The following is a 22,677-nucleotide window of genomic DNA, read 5'->3' as shown; positions in this document are numbered from 1 at the left end:
TGTTATTTTTGAAGCTGATACAAATCACACAAACTATCTAGCTACAATTTTTCTGGGTTTATATACAGCAGGTCTATCGATCGCATGACCTGTGGCATTTACAGGAATTGCTATTGACAACCGCCTATCATGTAAACCAGTTAACACATTATCTCCATTTTTGCGTTGTTGTTACGACTCTAGATCAAGGCTACACTAGTCGTGAGACGAGGTAAAGGTTGCATCGTAGTTGCACTATGTGCGTCAGGAGTTCCATTTAATGTAATTCCAAGTAGGGATATATGGAAAATCGTGTACAATCGGCGAAAGTTGCTACGCAAAATAACAGCGTTGAAAATAACGGCGAAAAGAATCTTCCTGATGTAAAGGTGTCACTTGTGGGAGCACTGCGGCGCATGTCCGTATGTCACAGGCGTTTTTCTCACTGAGGTTTGTACGTAGAAAGCCGAAAATTTGGAATAGGTATACCAACTATTTGCCCTAAAACAGAGATAAGGATCCTGACCGAATTTTTAGTCTTCTTATTGAATTTTTATGGAGAACGAGGTTTTCTGTAGTTTTAATTTGAGATTATTGACCACACGGCACAGATGTGAAAGGGGTTTGGGCCAAAACAGTATCATTTATTTTATTTTAAGGAACAGTTAAGGGGGTTGAATGTTCCAAGCTATTATTTTATTCGCAGCATCCAGTTCATTGCTGTTTCTGCTGCTGGCAGTACACGAAACGTCAACATCAGTATTCCCAGATTCCTATATTCAATTATTTCACCGTTGATTTTAATTAAAATGGTAATATCGAACGTGCGAACAAAATACGACCTTTTGCTGCCGACTTATGGTTAATATTTCAGGAATATACATGTGCTGAAAATGTGACACGACATGTTATTCCTGTTGACGTGAACTGCCTGGGATTCCCTAGATAATCTAGATATTTTCCGTAAACTATTTGCTTATAGCTTTGAAACTGTTGGGGCGTTGACGGAGGTCTGTATGCGTACAAGTATTTTACATTCGGAACGTTAGTCTATCGTTAGATTAGTGTAGAAACTGGTTTGTTTTAAACTTTCTATACATTGATAGTCTAGCCTTTCTAATATTAGTAAAATATTAGAAAAATTTACTGCATCAGACGAGATATAAACAACAATAACCCGTATGTTGCGAACTCCTTTGTAATCAAAGTCAGATATTTTAAATTTGTATTTTTTTATGATTCTTGACAATATGTCACTCTAAAATAAATGGCTAAACGTTTCGTGCATATTTTCTTTCGGGCTATATTTTCTCTTATTTCCTACATCTGGCGACCGTTAAACATTATGGAAAAGTTATTAAAAGAGAGAAGTATAGCCAGGAGGCTATTCACAACCGCAAAAAACGATTCTGAGGCTAAATTAGAGTCGACCAACATCGACGAAATCACCGCGGCCTTTAACAAGCTCCAGCTTCGAGCCGATTCCTTGTTCAACGTCGACCAACGTATAAAAGAACAATGGCTAAAAACGGACGAGATGACTGAAGATGAAATTTACGAAGACTGCATGACCAGCGATAAGTATGAAAGCGACTGGGAGCGTATAAAAGTCATGTACGACAACGTTTCCCGGAAGAACGAACGCAAGAAGAGGTCTCGCAAGTCTAGCGGCAGCGATGAGTCGAATAATACAGACAAATCTCATCAATGTTGTGAGAAGTCGGCATGCAGTTCTGCATGTCATTCAAGACGATTCCGTCTACCGAAATTTGAGTTACGGAAGTTTGACGGCAATACGAAAAACTGGATTGGTTTTTGGTGTCAATTTCAGAAAATCGACGACGACGAATCTATAGACGACGGAGATAAGTTTCAGTATTTATACCAGTGCACTGTTCCAGATACTCCGGCGCGAGAGATCGTCGAGAGCTTTCCGCCGTCAGGAGCTAACTATAAGAAGGCTGTTGAGCAATTGAAGTCCAGGTTTGCACGTGACGAAATGTTGATCGACATTTATGTGCGTGAACTGCTTAATCTTGTATTAGCACAAGCAAAAGGTAATACCTCCTATAAATTAGGCCACTTATACGATAAATTAAATACGCAATTACAAGCACTACAAAGCTTAGGTGTCACTATAGATAAATACGCTGCTTTACTTTTCCCTTTAGTTGAGTCCGCCTTGCCCGAATCTGTTTTACGAGCATGGCAGAGGTCCCACGTACTCGAGGAGAAGAGCGACGATCATCTGAACCGGCTTATGCAGTTCCTGAAACGCGAAGTGGAGTCGGAGGAGCGGATCCAGCTTGCGCGTAGCGGGATAGCATCGGGTGACAGTTTGCATAGCGTTTCTACTAAACCTACCGCGGCATGCTTAGTGTCAACGGAAGACGCAGGTAAGAAGATTTGTTGCGTTTGGTGTGAAAAGGCATCGCATACCAGCTTCGAGTGCTACAGAACTAACAAGATGTCGTATGAAGCTAGGAAGGATGTGCTAAATAAAAAAGGAGCATGCCATATTTGTTTAAAAACGGGACATAATTCGAAAACATGCAGAAATTTCACAAAATGCCTTTTCTGCTCCAAACGTCATTCTGTATTGATGTGCCCTGACATTAAAACGTCAAGTAAAAATGAAATTGATAAAACCTCAGATATTGAAACGTCAAACTTAAATAATACCGTAACTCAATATAAGGCTAGTACTATACTGTTGCAAACGTTTATGGCGAATATTATAAGCGATAAGAAATGTATACCGGTACGATGCTTTATTGATTCGGGAGCACAGAAGACTTATTTACGTCGCGATATAATAGAAAGTTTAAATTTGAAGCCTGTTGGCAAAGAAATCGTGTCGAATTGTCTTTTTGGCGGGATCGAAACTAAAAAGGAACTGTTTCATACCTACGAGTTCACTGTAGCAAGCTTGGATAAGAAGTTTCAATGTACAATGACTGCGCGCGACAAGTCTAAGCTCTGCGGGTACGTTCCTCGTTTAAATGTAGATCATGAGATGTTCAAAGAGTTGCAGAAACATAATATCACCCTAAGCGACGTCGGTGATGCGGCCGCGCCTGACATCGGGCTGTTGATCGGCGCAGATCACGCAGGCGTGTTGCTCACGGAGAGTTTCGTGGAACTGAACAATAACCTCGTGGCAATAAAGAACAAATTTGGATGGACGCTTCAAGGAACTATCATGAATGTATGCAGTGTCCTAATGAACGTAGTATTGGAAAATGAATGTAAGTTGAAAGTTGATGACAGAGAAGTCAACATAAAAACTAAGAAAGTTGTGCTCGCTAACAATACTGCAGATTATAGTAGGTTTGTGAGTACACTTATTTACCTATGTAAATACATTATAGACCTAACCGGTCCTCTTTTCCTGCGGTTCGGAGGGATGATATGGATAATTTTATACACGTGTGTAGTGCACCTGACCAAACTGACCATATCGCTGACGACCAAAGCCTTTCTTATGGACGTACGAAGAGTTTTCACAAGACGTGGAAGAGTTGGCGCAAATTACACGGATAACAGCACTAACTTCCGCGGAAATGAAACTGGTTCAGAAACGAGTACATGGGGATGCTCATCCAGAAGGGCAAGGAGACGGACTCGCATTTAAGGGTAGGTGATATAGTTTATTAGACACAGATTATTAAGTGGTCTTTAGGGACGATTGTGTACGAGTGGCTAAGGTGCGCACAGCATATGGACAATTAACACGAGCCGTTCAACACCTGTACCCGCTTGAAACACAGGACTCTACCGAGATCTAGAGAAGAGTTTTGGGCCTCTTGCCCAAAAGGTGGGAGGATGTTGCGAACTCCTTTGTAATCAAAGTCAGATATTTTAAATTTGTATTTTTTTATGATTGTTGACAATATGTCACTCTAAAATAAATGGCTAAACGTTTCGTGCATATTTTCTTTCGGGCTATATTTTCTCTTATTTCCTACACCGTACTCAAGTGTTTATAAACGTGAGTTCCAAGAACATTTGTATGGTCGAATGATACAATACAAGATAACTTGTCTTAGCAAAAGTAGCTTAAGGAAAAACGTGACATATCTTAAACTGGTTATAAGTCTTTGGATATGCAGGTAAAGTTTTAAGTACTTTTTGTGACTGTTTTATGGAAAAAAATGTTTAAGTCTCACTGGTTTTAGGTATAGTCTTAATGTTAAATTTTTTGTTTTGAAAATAAAATTAAAAGGTGACTGAAGTTAAAAGAGCTAAAACTGTTAATAGCTGGGGTACGTTTGTTCAGATAATTTTTAAGATTTATATTTCCTCTTATTTTAAACTTAATGAAAATTCGAACCTCTTAAACCTAACGAGATTCGAACTCACGACGATCTCTTCTGGAATAATGGTTGACGGCCCGATTCGAACATTAAGATACGTCAATTAATATATCTAGAAACGATATGTATTAGATATGTCAGCGTCAATGTGACGTTTCAACAAACAAAAACGTTGACGTATCTTAAAGTTTGAATCGGAAAGTGAGTTAGTTGAGTTACTCTTACCATACGAGCCACCAAAGTTTGTTCGACCCAGGCTAATCTTTCCATCATAGACAACAAATATTTTTGATTTTCTGTATCGGTATAACCTCTGTTATAGTTTAAAACCTTAAAGTAGATCTAGATATCTTTTGTATAGCTAGGAACATACAATACAAGGTTTTGACAATACGCAAAACTAGAACCCCTTAATATTCAACCACTGCACCCCTACGATTCATGCAACGTAGCGACTCAGCCTTGAACTTGCTTGCTTAATTACACAAAGTTCCATTTGGTTTGGCACGCTACTTCAATTGCAACTTCGTCGAAATGCGGCTTTGCATTTACCGCTAACCCTGCCATTTGAATTTGAACCCTAAAACGAATAGTTGAATAGTTAATTTTGTGTGTAGTTGAAGAGCTCTCATCTGTATTTCGAATTCAGCCTTGCATGTCTATTCCAACCAGTGATGGTATTCCAAAAGCTTACTGCAAAATTTAATGCAGCCGCCTTTAATGCTCGGATGACCAAGTACCAATAGTAGTTATCTCAAATAGTATCACGTCGATTGCGGGTAGGGACCATTAAAAACCTACTCGCTAAATGACCCTATGCTTCTTTCGCAGAGCGTGTCTTCTCTGCTCTACAAATATTGTCCAGTCGCATGTCGCATCATGTTCTTTACTGCAATATCTTCCGATTGGCCTAATGTCCTTTCCGAAACATTATCGTTTCGCAAAGAATTACATCAGTACGCAATTTTCCCCTGGTTCTCCAAAACTCCTGATTTTAAACTTCTTCCGGCCATTTGTAAAGGAGGTCATAGTCGTCCCGCCATTGCCTGGGCCTACTTCGCCTTCTCGGTATCCACTTCTTCTTCCTCGCGTGGTCCCGGCATTTTGCCACGGCTTATGGGAGCTTGGGGTCCGCTTAGCAACTAATCCCAGGAATTGGCGTGGGCTAGTTTTTACGAAAGCGATTGCCATCTGACCTTCCAACCCAGAGGGTAAACTAGGCCTTATTGGGATTAGTCCGGTTTCCTCGCGATGTTTTCCTTCACCAAAAAGTGATACCAAAAAGTGATTGGTAAATATCTAACAAATATTTCGTACATAAGTTCCGAAAAACTCATTGGTACGAGCCGGGGTTTGAAACTGCGACCTCCGGATTGCAAGTCGCACGCTCTTACCGCTAGGCCACCAGCGCTCTCGGTATCCACGTGATGGTTACGTAAGTTACGTTAGCCCACCCAGTAAAAGGTTTTTCTTACTCGTTGCTCTTCCAGGCGTTATCGACTCGGCGATCGATCGGCCCTCGAACTCTTTGTCTTGTCTGTTGCTGAAAGAGGATAACTGAAGAGGATAAACATCGGGTCATAGTTACCCTGGTTCCTCTAAACATGAGACTCGCCTATACTCTTTAAGCAATGCAAAAACAAGGTGCGATTTCATAGAGCATAAACCGACAATGTGGTATGTAGTTAGTTGGAACTTTTGCTTTCTGTGTACAAAAACATAATTCACTGACGAATGGTCCTTATTGCAACGTCATAAGGTCTACCGACGATGTAAATTGCGTTAGTGTTAACACTTATGAAACTGAATGGTTATTGCAATGGATATTGATGCGTATTGGCTACTATGCTAGGCTTTAGTGCAATGTTGATTTAGTATTGAGGTTTGGCAATGGCAAGTGTTGGCTTGTTGACAGGTGATAACAGTGAATTTGTGAATTATTCGTATTTCGTTCATTTGTATCTAGTGCCTAATTTGGTATTGCTCCTTTCCAACACATGGACGCTAACTATGGAGGTTGTGTATAATATCTAAGTAGCAGACAGAGCTATGAGGTTGAACTGTTTTACCCCACGGCTGCGAAGCACGGGCTATGAAGAAAATCCATGAGCAGAAACTTCGTACAACGGAAATTGCGGTGGTTGAGTGTAGTTACTCTCCAAGACAAAGTGTGTAATAATCGCATAAAGGATACTTAGTTCCAAACTAACTACCAAAAAACCGAGTCACACTATGGTGGTACTGCCATGTAATTCGAAGATCCGAAGACCATGTCGTGATGAAGAGGGAGAGGCAGACCGCTGACTACCTGGATGACGAATGTCGAGAGGGACATGAAGGTGCTCGGTATAACCCCTGACGACGCTTATCATCGGAGCAAGTGGCGCCTCAAGACTAAGAGTAAGAAAGCCGACTCCGCGTAACGGGAAGTGGCGAGGAGGAAGAAGAAGATAGAGCCAAGTTTCAAGACTGAGTGAGGAATGTCGAGATCCGACGTCGTCGCACCAAGGTGAATTACCAAACTTAAATGGAGTTAGGCGGGAGGCGGGACATTGCCAGGCAGCAGACAGAGTGAACCAAATTAACGGATTGGTGGCCACTTTTGGAGAAAGGAGCGCCTGACGTCCGTTAGCTCATTGATCCGACATTGGAAGATTGTGGGTAACTTCTGGATGAGATTAACTCCGGACCGGGATAAGTGGGGTACTCTCGAGAGACCTATGCTCAGCAACGGGTGATGCATGGATGCAATTTATATTTTGATCGGCACATGTGTACCTACAATAAGCAATTATCTTTGTAGAAGCCGTAAATATATCGATAATTTCGAAACCAACTATAAACTCAATGAAACTATTGCTTTCCTGCCAATACTGGCGTTGATTCATATCTGATCGGATATAATTATACATCACGTGTGGAAACCGAATAGTGAACATGCACGTGTCGGACGCGGCTCGTTACGTCGATTACGTGCCGGACGCGTTACGTGCTGTTCCCGTTACAATTTCGCATTAGTAATTGGGTATAGATACACATTATTGGAGGATCTTACACAAATAAACGTTCCACATTGATTCCTTCCCATCAGTGTTTTCCCGGTAGCAACCAAAGGGCCGCTGTGGTAATTCACAGGACAGTTCCAACACAGAGGGGATAGTAGGCCTTATTGGGATTAGTCCGGTTTCGTTATGATGTCCTTCACCGAAAAGCGACTGGAAAATATGAAAATATAGTCGATATTTACTTGATAAGTTCGAACCTACTTAACTAAATGCTAAAATTAATGTTTCCTCATCCGATTTAATCTAGGTATTCTAGGTACCTCTACTTGAAGAATGCTTTCCTTATGAATCTAGAGCTAAGTATGAATAGTTTATTCTACATAGAGACATAAACTTATTACTAATGCGAGTAATGTTATATTAACGGCTTAAACGTTGCAGCATACGGTGCCGGAAGAATTATGCCTTTTCAGTCCTCTTTTTACATATATACGCCTGAATAATAATAAAATCTTTCTCTTCCTAATTCTGTATTTCAGTGTAAAGCTAGTATATTTTTGCAGTCGCACAATGGTCCTCATATAGGTAGCCTCCCACACGGTTAAGTATGTAATGTAATGAAAACGTGGGCGTCATGTTAGCGGCACGCTTTGATGCGATGTGGCTGTTTCATGAAGCTAAATACTTTCCCGTAGGCGGGATGCTGTGCATTCTAGAGTAATGTGAAATAATGTGAAATTGAAGTCTTTCCATTCCATTTGCTAAAGGTACTGTACATGTACATTTAGTGGGATTATATCAATGCAATATTTCAAACATCAACAGATTTTTCATCTTGACCCGATTCGCCCTGTGATCCCATTTACCTCATTCTACCCTGAACGGATTTTCATGCGGTTTTCACCTAGAGTCGCACCAAACAAAGTCTGCAGCGGATTTGATAGCCCACGCAGTGTAAGTGTTATGTATACGTCATAATTTCATAGAAGTTTGACGTTTAAAATGACACTTGCACTGCGTGGGCTATCAAAATCGCTGCAGACTTTTTACGGTCTGACTATATCAATAGAGTGACTCTTGAGGGTGTAGGTTATAACTTGTTAAGGTTCTACTTCTACCCGTGTCAAGCTGGGGTGAGTGGCTAGTCTCTTAACACATTCGGCGCCAAGAACCCGACTGTCGGGTACACTGTTCGTAGCGACTACGCGCTCCATACGGCAAAGACGTGGCTATGCGCTACGAGTGTAACCCGTAGCACTTAGTGGCAATGAATGTGTTAATAATTTGGAACCGGATTAGAAAATTTTCGGTTAAGAACAACCGGTTCCAAACAGAAAAAAATATACATAGCAGAATTTATAACCTCTTCTTTTTGACCTTTGAACGAGTCTTTAAATACTTACACAATACAGAGGAATGCTCCTCACTTTAAAAATATTGTTAATGTATTTCCATTATCTTTAAAGTGCTTTGTCTAACGGTATTATAATTTATAAAACAAGAATCTACTCGTCGTTTTGTTTTCCCATATAATGGCTGAATGATGGATTAAAATCTTTGAAGTTTTCGATGCCACAAGCATCTATAAAAATATGCACAATCAATAAATAACAGTTTAGAATGATTCACGGTTAGTTTCACTAGACTTACTTATATCGACCGGGAAACCGTGATTACCTTTAGTATTGTTTTCGAGCCCCCGATATTTGGACGCAGTTACATGCATCTTGTTCACGGGATCACGGCCATCACGGGTAACTACGAGTATGAGAAAAGCTAATCACGGTTCATATCCCGGTCGATATAAGTCTAGTGACAATGAATAAATGTCTGTTGTATAATTTTTTTGTAAACTGAATGCGTGCAGTAAAAAGTTACTCAAAATCACTCACTTAGCTGAAAATTTGTTCAATTCATATATGTGCTTTTAACCTAGGGATATTATACTCGTAGTTTATTTTAAAATTTATCTTCTAGTTGGTGAGTTCATTTTTTTTTTCTTAGCCTATTTTAGTGTCCCACTGCTGGGTAAAGGCCTCTCCCCTGATTCTCCATAATTCCCGATTCTGTTCCTCTTCCGGTTTTCATTTATCTTCTATAGGTATTTAATTGAAACGTAAAATAGCGACTTGTGACTGCCCCACCACTCATAACAGCCGTAGCTTAACTACTGATGTGCCGTTAAAAAGTTTCCAAAATTTCAAAACTTTGACATGGAATCGGAAATTTCTTATATTTTTGTATAGGGATACATTTCCATGTCCAAAATGAAAATCTCCTTTATTTCCTGAAATTCCCGAGAATATTTCCTTTTTTTTTTGGAAGCCTTGAACATCTGTAGGAAACATTGTATTGTGGCAGCGGGAGGGAACTAATGCTAAGTGCATTTTGCAGTAACTGAACTAGAGTTAATACGATTTCCCTCTTCTAAGTAGTACCTAACTAACTATAGACAAAGGAATCCATAGACACGCAAACTACTGCAAAAAATCTGGAAATTAGATGGATACAGATAGCGCTTTACGATGACGTACATACATTTTATGATAATACAGTGAAACCTGGATAAGTGAGACTTCAAGGGACGAGCAGATTTGTCTCACTTAAAGAGGTATTCCACTTACCCAGGCTCTCAGTTAGCCAGGTACAAATAAATTTCTGTCTCATTTACAGAGGGTCCCATTAATAGAGGTGAGAATAGAGGATATATCTCAGTTATAGAGGTGGTTAATAAGGTATTTTGTAATTATTTTTAAATGTTTAGGTAAAATAATCCTTGTCCCTAAATATTTTTTAAGTCTGTTTAAATATTTCTTTGAATTTATTTTAAATGATTTTCCAAAGGATAGATTTTTTCAATCAACACGGACTTCATAGCGTCTTAGAAATTTATTAAATGAAAATTTGTTTATTCTTGTTACTTATCAAGATTTCACCTTTCGCTTCGATAGTTTTAACTACAGAAAGTAACTAAATGAAACTTGAAGTCGTTTAGACACAATTAAGCAAATTCGGAATTTGTGGATAGACTAAGAGTTATTAAATAAATAGACTAACAGTTAGTAAGAATACGGAAATAGATCAATAAAGTCCAAGTTAGAGAGGTCATAGATTGACGTTATCTCAGATACAGAGGTAATTCGTATAAAAAAAAAAAAAAAAACAATTAGGAAAATGTAATTTTATAAATATAGTCTCAGTAAAAGAGGTAACATACACTCTCTGTCTCAATTATAGAGGTAAATGTGACTATAAAATTACAACAACTAATCCCAGTTATGGAGGTTCGTTTTATCTCAGTAACAGAGGTAATTCAGTGCTAAAGTGTCGGGACCGCACCATGAGTCCCAGCTATAGAGGTTTCTCACTTATCCAGGTCCCACTTAACCAGGTTTCACTGTATAATAAAAAACAACGTTAACGCTTGGCAACCTAAACTCTTTTTAGGGTTCCGTACCCAAAGGGTAAAACGGGACCCTATTACTAAGACTTCGCTGTCCGTCCGTCCGTCCGTCCGTCCGTCCGTCCGTCCGTCCGTCCGTCCGTCCGTCCGTCCGTCCGTCCGTCTGTCTGTCACCAGGCTGTATCTCACGAACCGTGATAGCTAGACAGTTGAAATTTTCACAGATGATGTATTTCTGTTGCCGCTATAACAACAAATACTAAAAACAGAATAAAATAAAGATTTAAATGGGGCTCCCATACAACAAACGTGATTTTTGACCAAAGTTAAGCAACGTCGGGAGTGGTCAGTACTTGGATGGGTGACCGTTTTTTTTTTGCTTTTTTTCTCGTTTTTTTTTTGCATTATGGTACGGAACCCTTCGTGCGCGAGTCCGACTCGCACTTGTTTTAATATCCCAACATACCAAGTAATAAGTACAGTAGAGTCCACAAATACTTTTACAAGTCAACATTCCAAAAATATGTTTAGATGTCAACGGTTTCACTCATTTGAATTTTAAGTCGCTATTGGCGACATGTTTGGGGCCCTTCGGGGGTCCTTCCTCAGGCTCGAGTGCTCGCAGCGACTGCAACTCGTGAGTGAAACCGTTCGTATAAACAGTTTAAAATATGTCTCACGAAAGTTTAATATCCATGATTCCAAAAATATATTTCCACGCCTCTAGGACACTAACAATAAGGTCGTGTATATATTTTTGGAACGTTGGCTTGTAAAGATGTTTGTGAACTCGACCGTACTAGTTGGTAATATCTAATATTTGGTACACAAGTCTCGAAGAGTATTGGACTTTATCGGACTTATCGGACTAAGTTGAAATAGCCCTGAAACATGGCGAATAATTTCAATGTTCGCCACAAAGCCGCCTGTGACCCATTTCTCGGCACGTGGCTAGTTCTCAAGTCGAAACAACGTGCTTACTGACTTACTGAATTGATATTCAAAGCCCTGTATTATATCGACCTGTATATATTAATGCCTAAGTCTAGGTTTAGTTAGTTTCCTGCGCATAATTTCTTGTTATTTATGGCGTCAAGTCATAAAAGCTTGTCAAATCTAACCCCTTGATAATCATTTGGCCTTATCCGTTCTTTTGACGTTTGTTTTGTAAGTTTGTTTGAAAGGGACACAATTAACTGAGGTTTGCTAAGTTTTAAGAATAAGAGGGTCGTCTTTCATCATCATCATCATCATCAGGCTATAGTAGTCCACTGCTGGACATAGCCCTCCCCTAAAGAGCGCCATAGCGCCCTGTCCTCAGCTTGCCGCATCCAGCATCTGCCTGCAGTCTTTCGCAGATCGTCATCCCACCTGGTCGGAGGGCGTCCTACACTACGTTTGCCAAGTCGCGGTCTCCACTCAAGAACACGTTTACCCCAGCGGTTGTCGGTTCTACGTGCGATATGGCCAGCCCACTGCCACTTCAGCTTGCTAATTCTTAGAGCTATGTCGATAACTTTGGTTCTCTGTCGGATGTATTCGTTACGAATCCTATCCTTCAGAGAAACCGTTCCGTCTTTAGTTGTACGGTATTTACCATTTGATCGACATTAGTCATGCCCAAACATGTCTAGCACACCTCTTATAAAACTACGTCAAATTTACTTTAGCGGTAAGAGCATGCCCCATAAAATTCATAGGCATTCTTGGCGCTATATGTAAGACAACTCACTATTGCCTTTTAGTTGGCCAGTTTCACTCTACTGCAGCCTCTGCGTTAGTGGTTAGAGAAATAAATTCTCTGATCGCGGCCTTTATAACACGGTAACAGCCTTGTATCCGTGTAGAATTGTTGATGCTACCTTTCTTTATAACTAAGATATTTATATTAACTTCCTTGTTACAGACCAATACACGCTCGACAGCGAGTACATCAAGCGATACCTCGGAGAACTGACGCCGATGCAAGAGTCCAGGCTTCTGCAACTCAGGAAGTGGATCGCTGACTTGCAGAAGGGGAAGGTAAAAAGCTTGACCACTTTATTAGACACAACATTTTCCTCGTTCTAGTCGTTATCCGATAGTTTGAGAGCGTTTTTAGACTGTCCGATCCGATATCGGATGTCGAAACGACCACAAAGAAGCAAAAAGTATAAAAGTGCCTTTTATATTTATATATTAATTTAATTATGGTTTGCTCTTTACCCCAGGTACCATCAGATACTACACTCCTCCGCTTCCTCCGCGCCCGTGACTTCAACGTGGAGAAGTCCCGCGAGATGCTCTCCCAATCCCTGCTCTGGCGAAAACGTCACCAGGTCGACCGTATCCTGTCTGAGTACGAGACGCCGCAGGTCGTGGCGCAGTACTTCCCCGGCGGATGGCACCACCACGACAAAGGTACAACACTAGAGAGAGATACTTTCTCGAGGTTTCCCTTTAACGTGGAGTCTCGCGAGATGCTCTCTCAATCCCTGCTCTGGCGCAAGCGGCACCAGGTCGACCGTATCCTGTCGGAGTACGGGACGCCGCAGGTCGTGGCGCAGTACTTCCCTGGTGGATGGCATCATCACGACAAAGGTACAACACTAGAGAGAGATACTTTCTCGAGGTTTCCCTTTAACGTGGAGTCTCGCGAGATGCTCTCTCAATCCCTGCTCTGGCGCAAGCGGCACCAGGTCGACCGTATCCTGTCTGAGTACGAGACGCCGCAGGTCGTGGCGCAGTACTTCCCTGGTGGATGGTATCACCACGACAAAGGTATGACACTAGACAGATGCTTTCTCGAGGTGTCACTACAAAAAGATGGTTACGACTTGCTCTAAGATGCTCGTTTTGATATCAATGTTTCACTTTGTTTAAATCATACATACATTTATATTGTTACCTTGCGCTATATACATTGTAGATTTATCAGTAGGTAATCTAGTAATCTGTGGACGATGTTGTTGGTCTCACACTTTATTATCCTTTGTACTCTATTTCTGTGTTTGAACCCTGTGTGTTACTGTTTTTTGTCCCAAATAAATTGAAAAAAAAAAAAAAAAATACATACTTATGTTACAGACGGACGTCCGCTATATATCCTCCGACTCGGTCAGATGGACGTCAAGGGCTTGCTCAAGTCCGTCGGAGAAGACGGCCTCCTGAAGTTGGTAAGTCATTCAGCTAACTCTTACTATATATTTAAACGGCTGTATTATTGGTACGGCTGCTAGATATTCTTATATTGACTAAAACTTGATTCATAAATTTACTTTTTCAGTATACACCGTGTCAAAGATTCCATTTGATTATTAGTTGATTAAATTGACAACAACTGGTGAAGTCGTGAAAAACTTATACCTAAATATCGATTTTTATTAAGGACTACTTAGGATTAAGCTATAAATAACTATCATAGGTTGATAAATACTTACAGACAGACAATTTGGGTATAAACGCAAAACCATACCGGCTACGTGTTTTTTATTTAGTTATTTTTTACACAAGTAGTTACAACTTTTTTGTTAAGGACAAAGCTCCACAAAACGACATTTTGTTTGACTGTGGAGTCTCACTATTCTATACTTAATTAAATTTATATTATAATAGGCTTAACGTATAAACACACCAGTTCTTGTTTAAATTATGCTTGACACCGTAAATAATACCGACTTTACCTGCCATGGGTACTTAATAACTGGCACGTTATATACCTACATCACGTACAGGTAAAACTGGTTTTAGGTCTCTAGCTACATGCCAATCATATAACACTCGTTAAGCAGTTGCTTAGTAGTTACTTAATCGCAACTGCATTTATTTATTTATTTATCTACCGTGAAGTACATTAAATGACCCAGTTGTGCATCTAGCATCAACTACAGTAGTATGTATAACTGTAGTATTTATGATAATTATTTAATTTTAATACGCTCTAATGTAGATTAATTGTAGGATTATGAGTATGAATTGAGGCTGTGAAATTGACTGCACAGCAAATTATAACTACTATTTATAGCAGTACTGTACCAACAATATCTTGATACTTAGAATGGTTTCTTCATACTTTATGGCACCTCTACGATGGCCCAGCGCTGGACCAGGGAGATGGTTATGCAATGGCGATGGCTCCATTACACGAAGGCTCGGCGTTGGACCAGGGAGATAGCCATGCAATGGTTGAAACGCAACTACCCGATATAGTTCTGGAATGGGCCACGTGTAGATGCGTACTGACATCGCTGGCCCACTACCTTTGATGTGCGGACAAAAAACGACACCGTGGCAGTCCCATCACCACGCGCCATCCCGCCGCGCCATAAGCCATCCGACACCACTGCGCTCTCCACACGCTGGCCCATCTTGGTGGGCCAGTATGATGGCCCATCGTCTAGAGGAGCCATAAAATGCCGGTCTCATTACTGAAATACAACAGTCTCTTTTAAGTAGAAATATCGCTTCGAAGAGTATAATGTGAGTGACATTGACCCAGAAATAATATTTCACAAAATTGTTTTTAAATATATTTAATAGATATAGGGTCTGAAATAATAATTATTTACGCATTTCTGTTTCCCTGTATATTCCATGGTAACTTAAAACTCGTAATATTTCCAGACGCTTCACGTGTGTGAAGAGGGCCTCAAACTCCTGGAAGAGGCCACCCGCTCCTCCGAGCATGCGGTCCAGTCCTGGTGCCTCCTGGTAGACCTGGACGGCCTCAACATGCGGCACCTGTGGAGACCTGGAGTCAGAGCTTTGCTGAGGATCATACAGATCGTTGAGGCGAACTATCCTGAGACTATGGGACGGGTGCTCATTGTGAGAGCTCCGAGAGTCTTCCCGATTTTATGGACGATTGTCAGCACGTTTATAGGTGAGCTTCTTTACTATTATGGTCGCCTGGTAGCTTCAAGCTTAGACTGTTCCAATATGAAGTATTTTTAGCGACACCTAAGGATTATATTCGCTTAAAGAATACCAGAATGTACGTTGATATCTTGATATCCAAAATGCCCCATCGTTAAAGGCTAACCGAATCTCTCATCCTAATTGCTCTCTTCATGCCTGAAATGCAAACTTGGTTGATAAATGTGGTCCTTTCTTATGGCCTTACGCTTAATTTTACCCTAAAACATGAATAACGATAATTAAAAAAAAATTATCCTAATATCATTCACAAAGGCAATTCTTGAGACAGGTGTTACCTAAGCTCTTTTATACATGTTGCATTGTGAGGAAACCGGACTAATCCCAATAAAGCCAGTAGTTATTTGTAGGTCATGGTCAGAGATTTCAGTCTCTCTTAAGATGTAATGGCAAAGGAGGAGGATCTCACTATTCTCACTATTTACTGGACTTTCTTACTTCTCACCTACCTTACTTCCTTACTAAATAACTTACTTTCCACGATTCCAGATGAGAACACCCGCAGCAAATTCCTGTTCTACGGCGGCAAGGATTACCTGCAGCCGGGCGGCTTGCTCGACTACATCCCCAAGGACCTCATACCGGACTTCCTCGGAGGGCCTTGCAAGGTACATTCTATACTTCAACTACATGGAAATGTTCAAATCAATTAGGCTTCAGGGGGCTTAGCCGAACTGAAAATCATTAATAAAAAATGTCAATCGAAAGTTAAAAATGTATGAAAATAGTCACGTGACTTTTCGTAGCATCCGCCATCCATTTTTACTTTTCGTTTTGTGTTTGTCGATGTACGATTGACATCTGGATTAGGCTCCCAGAGCAGTGTATTTTTAAAGGGCATTTAAACACTGTTGTTTACGTTCGTTTATCAACAACAGTTACTTAAACAATGAAAAATTTGTCTATATGAAAGTGATCCCTTTTGATTAGTGATTACTATTGAGTTGCAGTTTATGTTAGGATGATTCTTCTAGCGGATGATAATAAAATAGATACTGGTATTGCGTATGCAAATTTTCGTAAAACCTTACATGCTGTAAGGGGTTACGTGAAAAGGGTGCTAAAGGGTGGTAACGAAATAATTTTAATTTCCTTACCCCTTCAAAAGTTTAGGTAATGGTTTTATCATTCTTTGTTACGTACTCGAAACGATCTGAAGTATGTTAAAAATAATTTTCTCAAACAAGTTTCAATGACTAATATATGGTTTCATGTTTAACTAAGCAGCCAAACTTTTAAAACTCCCTGGAACTTGTTACCTTATACAGTGTAGCTCCACAAAGCAGCATTTATTTTCTCAGTTATGAAGTTTCCCGCAAAAGGAAATATAATAGTGAGCCGAGTCTATTGTGTTATTAGTAAAGTTTGAGCTGAAACGTGGAACGCGACCCGCGGGTCGGTATTGCTTAGATATTGTTTTAATGCTGCATGAGTTTACTAGTTTTATTAATTTAACCCAAGAACAGAGTTCACAAAAATCTTTCCAAAAATATATATTTACATGCCTCATAGACACTGACAATAAGGTCGTTGTAAAGATGTTTGTGAATTGTGAACTCGACCACAAGAGGGACAAATATAATAAAAAAACTCAGATAATGGTCTTTATTATTTGTTTATTTGGATATGAGCGTGAACACGAGACGACGCCCAGGATCGCGCAAAGTGGAGGAAAGCAAGTAGGAAAGCGGACCCTGGCAAAGGCCGGGAAAACGCTAGGTAGAAGAAGAATGGTCTTTATTATCAAACACATAGAGTAGTAGAACTTTGAGGAACACAAATTAGGTACAAATGAGTACACTATAAAAACTCGTGATTTTAAAAGGTTACGAACACGTAGATATTTAAATCGAAAAATCGCGAGACGTCCGTTTTGAAGATCCTCTATGGAGCACCATTGAAACCCGCAGCGGAGTTGTAGCTACACGTACCTACACGTATATCGTCGCGTATAATGGCAGCATCATTTCTCTCTTTATCGTAATCCCGTAAAGGATTCGTATCTGAGGACCAAGCACGTACTGCTCGCCCTTCAAGTTGTTGTTGAATGGCCGGGTGGCCTAGAGGTGGACCTCTAGGCCACCCGGCCCTGGAGGGCGTTAGCCGCGTATTACACCTGTTGGCAAACCTTAATAAATAACAAATATTTAAATAAATAAGCTGAAGACGGTGTTCGAATTCGGCCTCCGACACTAGAGTTCTTGTTCACTTTTCCTTTAGTGTATGACATCTATTTCGGTTTATAATTTATATATAGTACTAAAAAAACACATTTCTAATAAATAATAAATTAATTTGTTTTCTAAGTTATTTTGTTTTTATTAATAAATATGTTCTGTTGTTCGCCACGCAGTCGGACATAGTAGACGCCTCAATGAACGTGCCGCATCAGTATTACGACTACGTGAGAACTACCTATACTGTATACTCGTCATACTTGTGCTCGATCCCTTGTATTGTCGCTAAGTTTAGTACAGTTCACTACACATTGTGCGTCGACTATTTGTCAAATTGTATGTCTGTCATGTCACCGTAAGGCGCAAGAGGTATTCACCTAAAGTCACTCACTTGTGCGTTACTCTAGAAAGTATCACTCAACATACATGTTCACTATATGTAGATAAAATACATAAGTCAAAATACATTCAAATCTTGCGATAGTACCGGCTAAATTAATTTCTAAGCTAGACAAACATACTCATACGTAAATTGAGGATAGAGTAAGTTCTTTAAAGTAAAATACATACCCTGATCATTGATTTAACATATCCCTTATCCGCATTGGGCTAGCGTGGCGTGGGGACTATGTGTAAGCCCTTTTGAACATTGAGAGGAGGTCAGTATCCAACATTGAGACGCATATCACGTGATGATAAAAACTTTAGAAACGTATATGTATACTGTGCATATCTAGAAGATGTTGATACAATTCCTCGCCAGTCTGCCTGTGACCACGGATGTAATGTCACGTTAGAAACATCATCGTCAGGTCAAATAATAAACGTTAGTTACGCGATTAAGCCCCGGTTCAGTTTTATAAATTATAATCGTTATCATATCAAACCGCTCACAAATATTTGAGTATGTCTTCTATTGTCAAAGTCCATATTTTCGAGCTCCTCGACGAGACCGATATACTAAAAGTACAGCTTTTTAAAACTACGGGATATTCATATTAAGTATGAAGTCTTGTAAAGAACTTGAAGCTAAATAACGCCTTTGTATTCTGCCCCGACAAGTACAAGCCATAAGCATTGGAAAACTTATTCCCGTCCAATTTCTAACTGGTTTTCCAACGGCCGTTTCGTAGCTGTCATATTTTACCTGCACGTCTACACACGTATCTTAATCCTCACTCCTCCATTTCCAGAGTTTCGTCCACGAAGGAGGCCTGGTGCCGAAGAGTTTGTACGTGAGCGGCGCCTTCACCGAGCGCGACGGGGACCCGCTGTGCGAGGACAGCATCTACCGCTCCGTTAGCCTTGGGAAGGGCCAGGTGGGTATTTGTGAATGTATGTCTTTTGGTATTTAAATTAGTGTACATGTACAGACATACATACTCATTCGGCCTCGAATGGCTGATGCTAGTTTGTTTACATTATTTTAAATACTAAAAAATAAATTATAGGTGACGTTTTGGACCAAAAGGTTCAACCAAAGGTCACATTGTCGGTTGTCGATAAGGTTGATTTCAAATTGAAGCTATATGGAAGTAGCGCCTTACTGACAACCGACAATAAGTAACCCTTTTGATTGAGAATGGCACATAGAATTATGATTATTATAATTAGACATTTAGTTTAGTGTGTTATAAATTTGAATGAAAAATGCGTGAAAAATTATACTTAATGCTATTATTTAGATTTGTCCTTCATTGTATTAAACAATGTAAATCAACATCATACACTAATTAGAAATTCACTTCGTTGTCTTGTAATTTTACATACTTACACATACTTTAAGTATGTACATGACCAAAAATTGTATTCAAAAATGGCTGTAAATGCAACAACGCCATCTATTGCAGGTACATGAAGTTATTGTGAACAACAAAGATCCACAGAGCGTTCTGACCTGGGACTTCGACGTTCTCCGACACGATATAGCGTTCACCGTGTACCGCTCGCCACACGACCTGGAGCTCGACGATCCCACAGGTATCTTCATGCTGTTTAGTAGTCAATAATACTGATAATAAAGTTTATGTTTAACAAATTTTGCGTATGGAGTTTCGGTTTTCCTCTAAGGGGTTTGAACTGTTCCTACGTCTAATATGCTCATAATTATGGTTCAATGTGTTTGTTTGCATGTTTTTTTAAACTTTATATTTATATGACATGATGTTAACATAAATAATAATGATTCTATGATTACAACAGTTCATTTAATTTGAAACATAATTAGTCTACCCTAAATACAATCACTAAATTATAATAAAAACAGATCTAAATATAGCCAAATAGGAATGATAAATTAAGTTAAGCATAACATGTACTTATGTACAGTAAATGTGTGCAGTACAGAATATACGTACCTTTACAGCTTGGTGCCGTGACCAGGATACTTTACGGTAGTAATGCCTTAATTGTCAATCGACAATATGCTATCTCATTGTTTGAAAATGGCATAAATACTTAAGTTGCTAATCGAATGATATTTTGCAGTGGTTTGCACCGGCGCCGGCACAGGGACTGAAGAAGGCCGCTCGGCGCTCGCGCGGCAGGACTGGCGCGAGGGGGAACATTTCCACAAGGTGGAGCACACACTTATCGCACACGACGGAGAGAGCATACAGGTAATTACATCTTTAGTCGTCTACTCTTTAGGGATTGATTATGTACTCGCTTTGGCAACCGCGGCAGCGCAATACAATCACGTGCTGTAAGTTGACTTAACTCCGTACGACCTTCGCGGTTATTTATTAAAATTGAATAAAAAAATACGGTTTAGCGCACGCCGCCACGGTCGCCACTATGTGCTCGCAATAGCCCTTCAGGGTTTGCTATCTGAAAAGTAGATCGTTTTTATCAATATTGTATGTACAATCGCCTGCGCTCGCGGTGTTTCGGTTAAGAAAAAAATGCCTTAACCCTTTCCACCTGCTACCCGCAAGGCGTTCAAACGAGTATCGCCCTAAGGGTGGAACGCAGCGAGCGCAGGCGATTGTACAATAATATATAGGTATATAAATATTTGGAAGCTTAAGTCGATGTGGGGTCCGGCAGGGCTCGCACGTGATGCTGGAGCGCGGCTGCTACGTGCTGCAGTGGCGCTGCGAGCTGCTCGACCACGCGCCGCGCGCGCAGCTCATGTACTTCCACGAGACGCTCGCCTCGCACCACTACAAGTTAGTTTTTTTCTACATATTATTGTCAACAGTAATTATTTTCAACAAGTAACGATCCCCGCTACATATTTCACTGTTGTATTAAATGAACTATGGCTGTGACTTTTTTATTCGTAAAAAACATTAGGGTACATCTTACACAGATCGACTTAGCCCCAAACTAAGCAAAGCTTGTACTATGGGTGCTAGGCGACGATATACATACTTATACAGATAAATATAGACGTATATACATAGGAAACATCTATGATTCAGGAACAAATATTTGTGTTCATCACACAAATAAAGCCCTTACCGGGATTCGAACCCAGAACTATCGGCTTCACAGGCATGGTCACTACCCACTAGGCCAGACCGGTCGTAAAAAAATGGAACATGATTAATACTCCAAATATAATATTTGTACTACAGATAAGATCAAATTGGGATAAGTAAATAATAAATATGGGTCCAGATCTAGTGAATGCGCTATTTGCATATTTTTCGCAAACCTTTCGTGTATTAAACGAATGTCGGACACCTTTGGAGCTTTCCACTTAGTGAGAACAAAGAAAACACAATAAAAAATTATTAAAGAATTATGTTTTAATTGTATTTCTAATTCTAATGACCGGATAACAGATGGACGGTCAGACAGATAGACATGCATAAGCAGAAATTTAGTAATAGGGTTCCGTTTTATATAATCTTTGAGATTTGATTTCAATTTTAGTGACAATTGTTACTGCAGTAGACTTACCAAACTATACTTTCGGTATTAGTGAAACGACATTTCATAATTCATAATTTATCGTAGTATAAAAGACAATATAGTAGACGAAGTAACATTTAACATAGTACATCATTAATTACTTATTTATTTTATTTCTTAGGAAAACTTACAGCTAGAGTAACACGATAGGTAATGACATAGAAACAGTAAGCCAATTACAAATTTCCACAGGTAGAACCTTACGATCCTCATGTACGGACGGTACGGTTAGGTACGATCTCTATTCTTTACGACTCTTTGTTAATTTTAAGTTTACATCGTCATAATAAATCTGACCTACTTGCTCCCCAGGGGCTCGATGTCCAGCCTGCAGTCCGGCGCGTCCGGGTTCTCGTGCCTCAGCACCAAGTCCGCCGCCAGCTCCTGCCCCTCTCGGTGATGCGACGTCCCCCCCGCCCCTAACGCAGAGGAGGCCTAGGCACGCCAGGGGGCGTTCACCTAACGTGTGCCGAGTACAAACGCGATATCAAACTCGTTAGGTACTTATTTCTGCTTGATCTCCCGCAGTAACGCGACAAAGCGCCAGCCGTGGACCCTGACAGTGACACACACGGGGGAGTTTTAAGTACCTCTCCATTTAGAGCGAACGTTCGTTGACTCAAATGGAGCCTACGGTATTACTTAATGTGTTTCTTATACAAAAATGAATTTTATAGTATAAGTTTCTTTCTGCTGGGAACCACCAGCCGGGTTGGCGCGACAGTATCTGCGCCCGCGAGATAGACTACCCTACCCGTGCCTCTTTAATGCAGTTAGAAAAAGGCGGGTAGTTTATCTCGCGGACAAGATACTGTCGCGTCCCTCTTAGGTGATGAGACGCTGCGCTCAAGCTTCCACTTAATGAGGCCTAGACCGTCACAGTGACGCACACGGGGGTACTTACCTCCCCGTTGAGAGCGAACAAACTATGCTTCAAATGGACCCCACGGAATAATCTAATG

At 40.3% G+C, this 22,677-nt stretch overlaps 2 protein-coding genes across 5 annotated transcripts in view; both read left to right on the top strand.

Moving 5' to 3' along the window:
* Nucleotides 1-22,427, top strand: part of LOC134796282 (protein real-time) — an 81,870-nt gene extending 59,443 nt beyond the window's left edge. Inside the window, exons 6-17 of one of the 4 annotated variants that reach the window (XM_063768337.1) lie at nt 12,610-12,725; nt 12,914-13,008; nt 13,189-13,283; nt 13,770-13,858; nt 15,306-15,564; nt 16,107-16,225; nt 17,971-18,021; nt 18,988-19,113; nt 19,645-19,774; nt 20,282-20,412; nt 20,843-20,964; nt 22,028-22,427. In XM_063768337.1, the coding sequence (XP_063624407.1) occupies nt 12,610-12,725; nt 12,914-13,008; nt 13,189-13,283; nt 13,770-13,858; nt 15,306-15,564; nt 16,107-16,225; nt 17,971-18,021; nt 18,988-19,113; nt 19,645-19,774; nt 20,282-20,412; nt 20,843-20,964; nt 22,028-22,115 (1,421 nt within the window). In that variant the 3' untranslated portion in view covers nt 22,116-22,427. Of the gene's footprint in view, nt 1-12,609; nt 12,726-12,913; nt 13,104-13,188; nt 13,284-13,769; nt 13,859-15,305; nt 15,565-16,106; nt 16,226-17,970; nt 18,022-18,987; nt 19,114-19,644; nt 19,775-20,281; nt 20,413-20,842; nt 20,965-22,027 lie in introns of all 4 variants that reach the window. The other 3 variants (XM_063768338.1, XM_063768339.1, XM_063768340.1) reach the window with 3 other exon arrangements.
* LOC134796472 (uncharacterized) lies at nt 1,269-6,718 on the top strand. Its single transcript, XM_063768663.1, has 3 exons — nt 1,269-2,036; nt 2,151-3,309; nt 6,580-6,718. The coding sequence occupies exons 1-3, from the start codon at nt 1,325-1,327 to the stop codon at nt 6,716-6,718; spliced, it is 2,010 nt and encodes a 669-aa protein (XP_063624733.1). The 5' UTR covers nt 1,269-1,324.
* Nucleotides 22,428-22,677: the final 250 nt, after the last annotated feature.

Source organism: Cydia splendana, chromosome 13 (assembly GCF_910591565.1).
Source record: "Cydia splendana chromosome 13, ilCydSple1.2, whole genome shotgun sequence".
Taxonomy (NCBI): domain Eukaryota; kingdom Metazoa; phylum Arthropoda; class Insecta; order Lepidoptera; family Tortricidae; genus Cydia; species Cydia splendana.
Note: the sequence above shows the minus strand (reverse complement) of the source record. Positions and strands in the feature narration are given on the sequence as shown.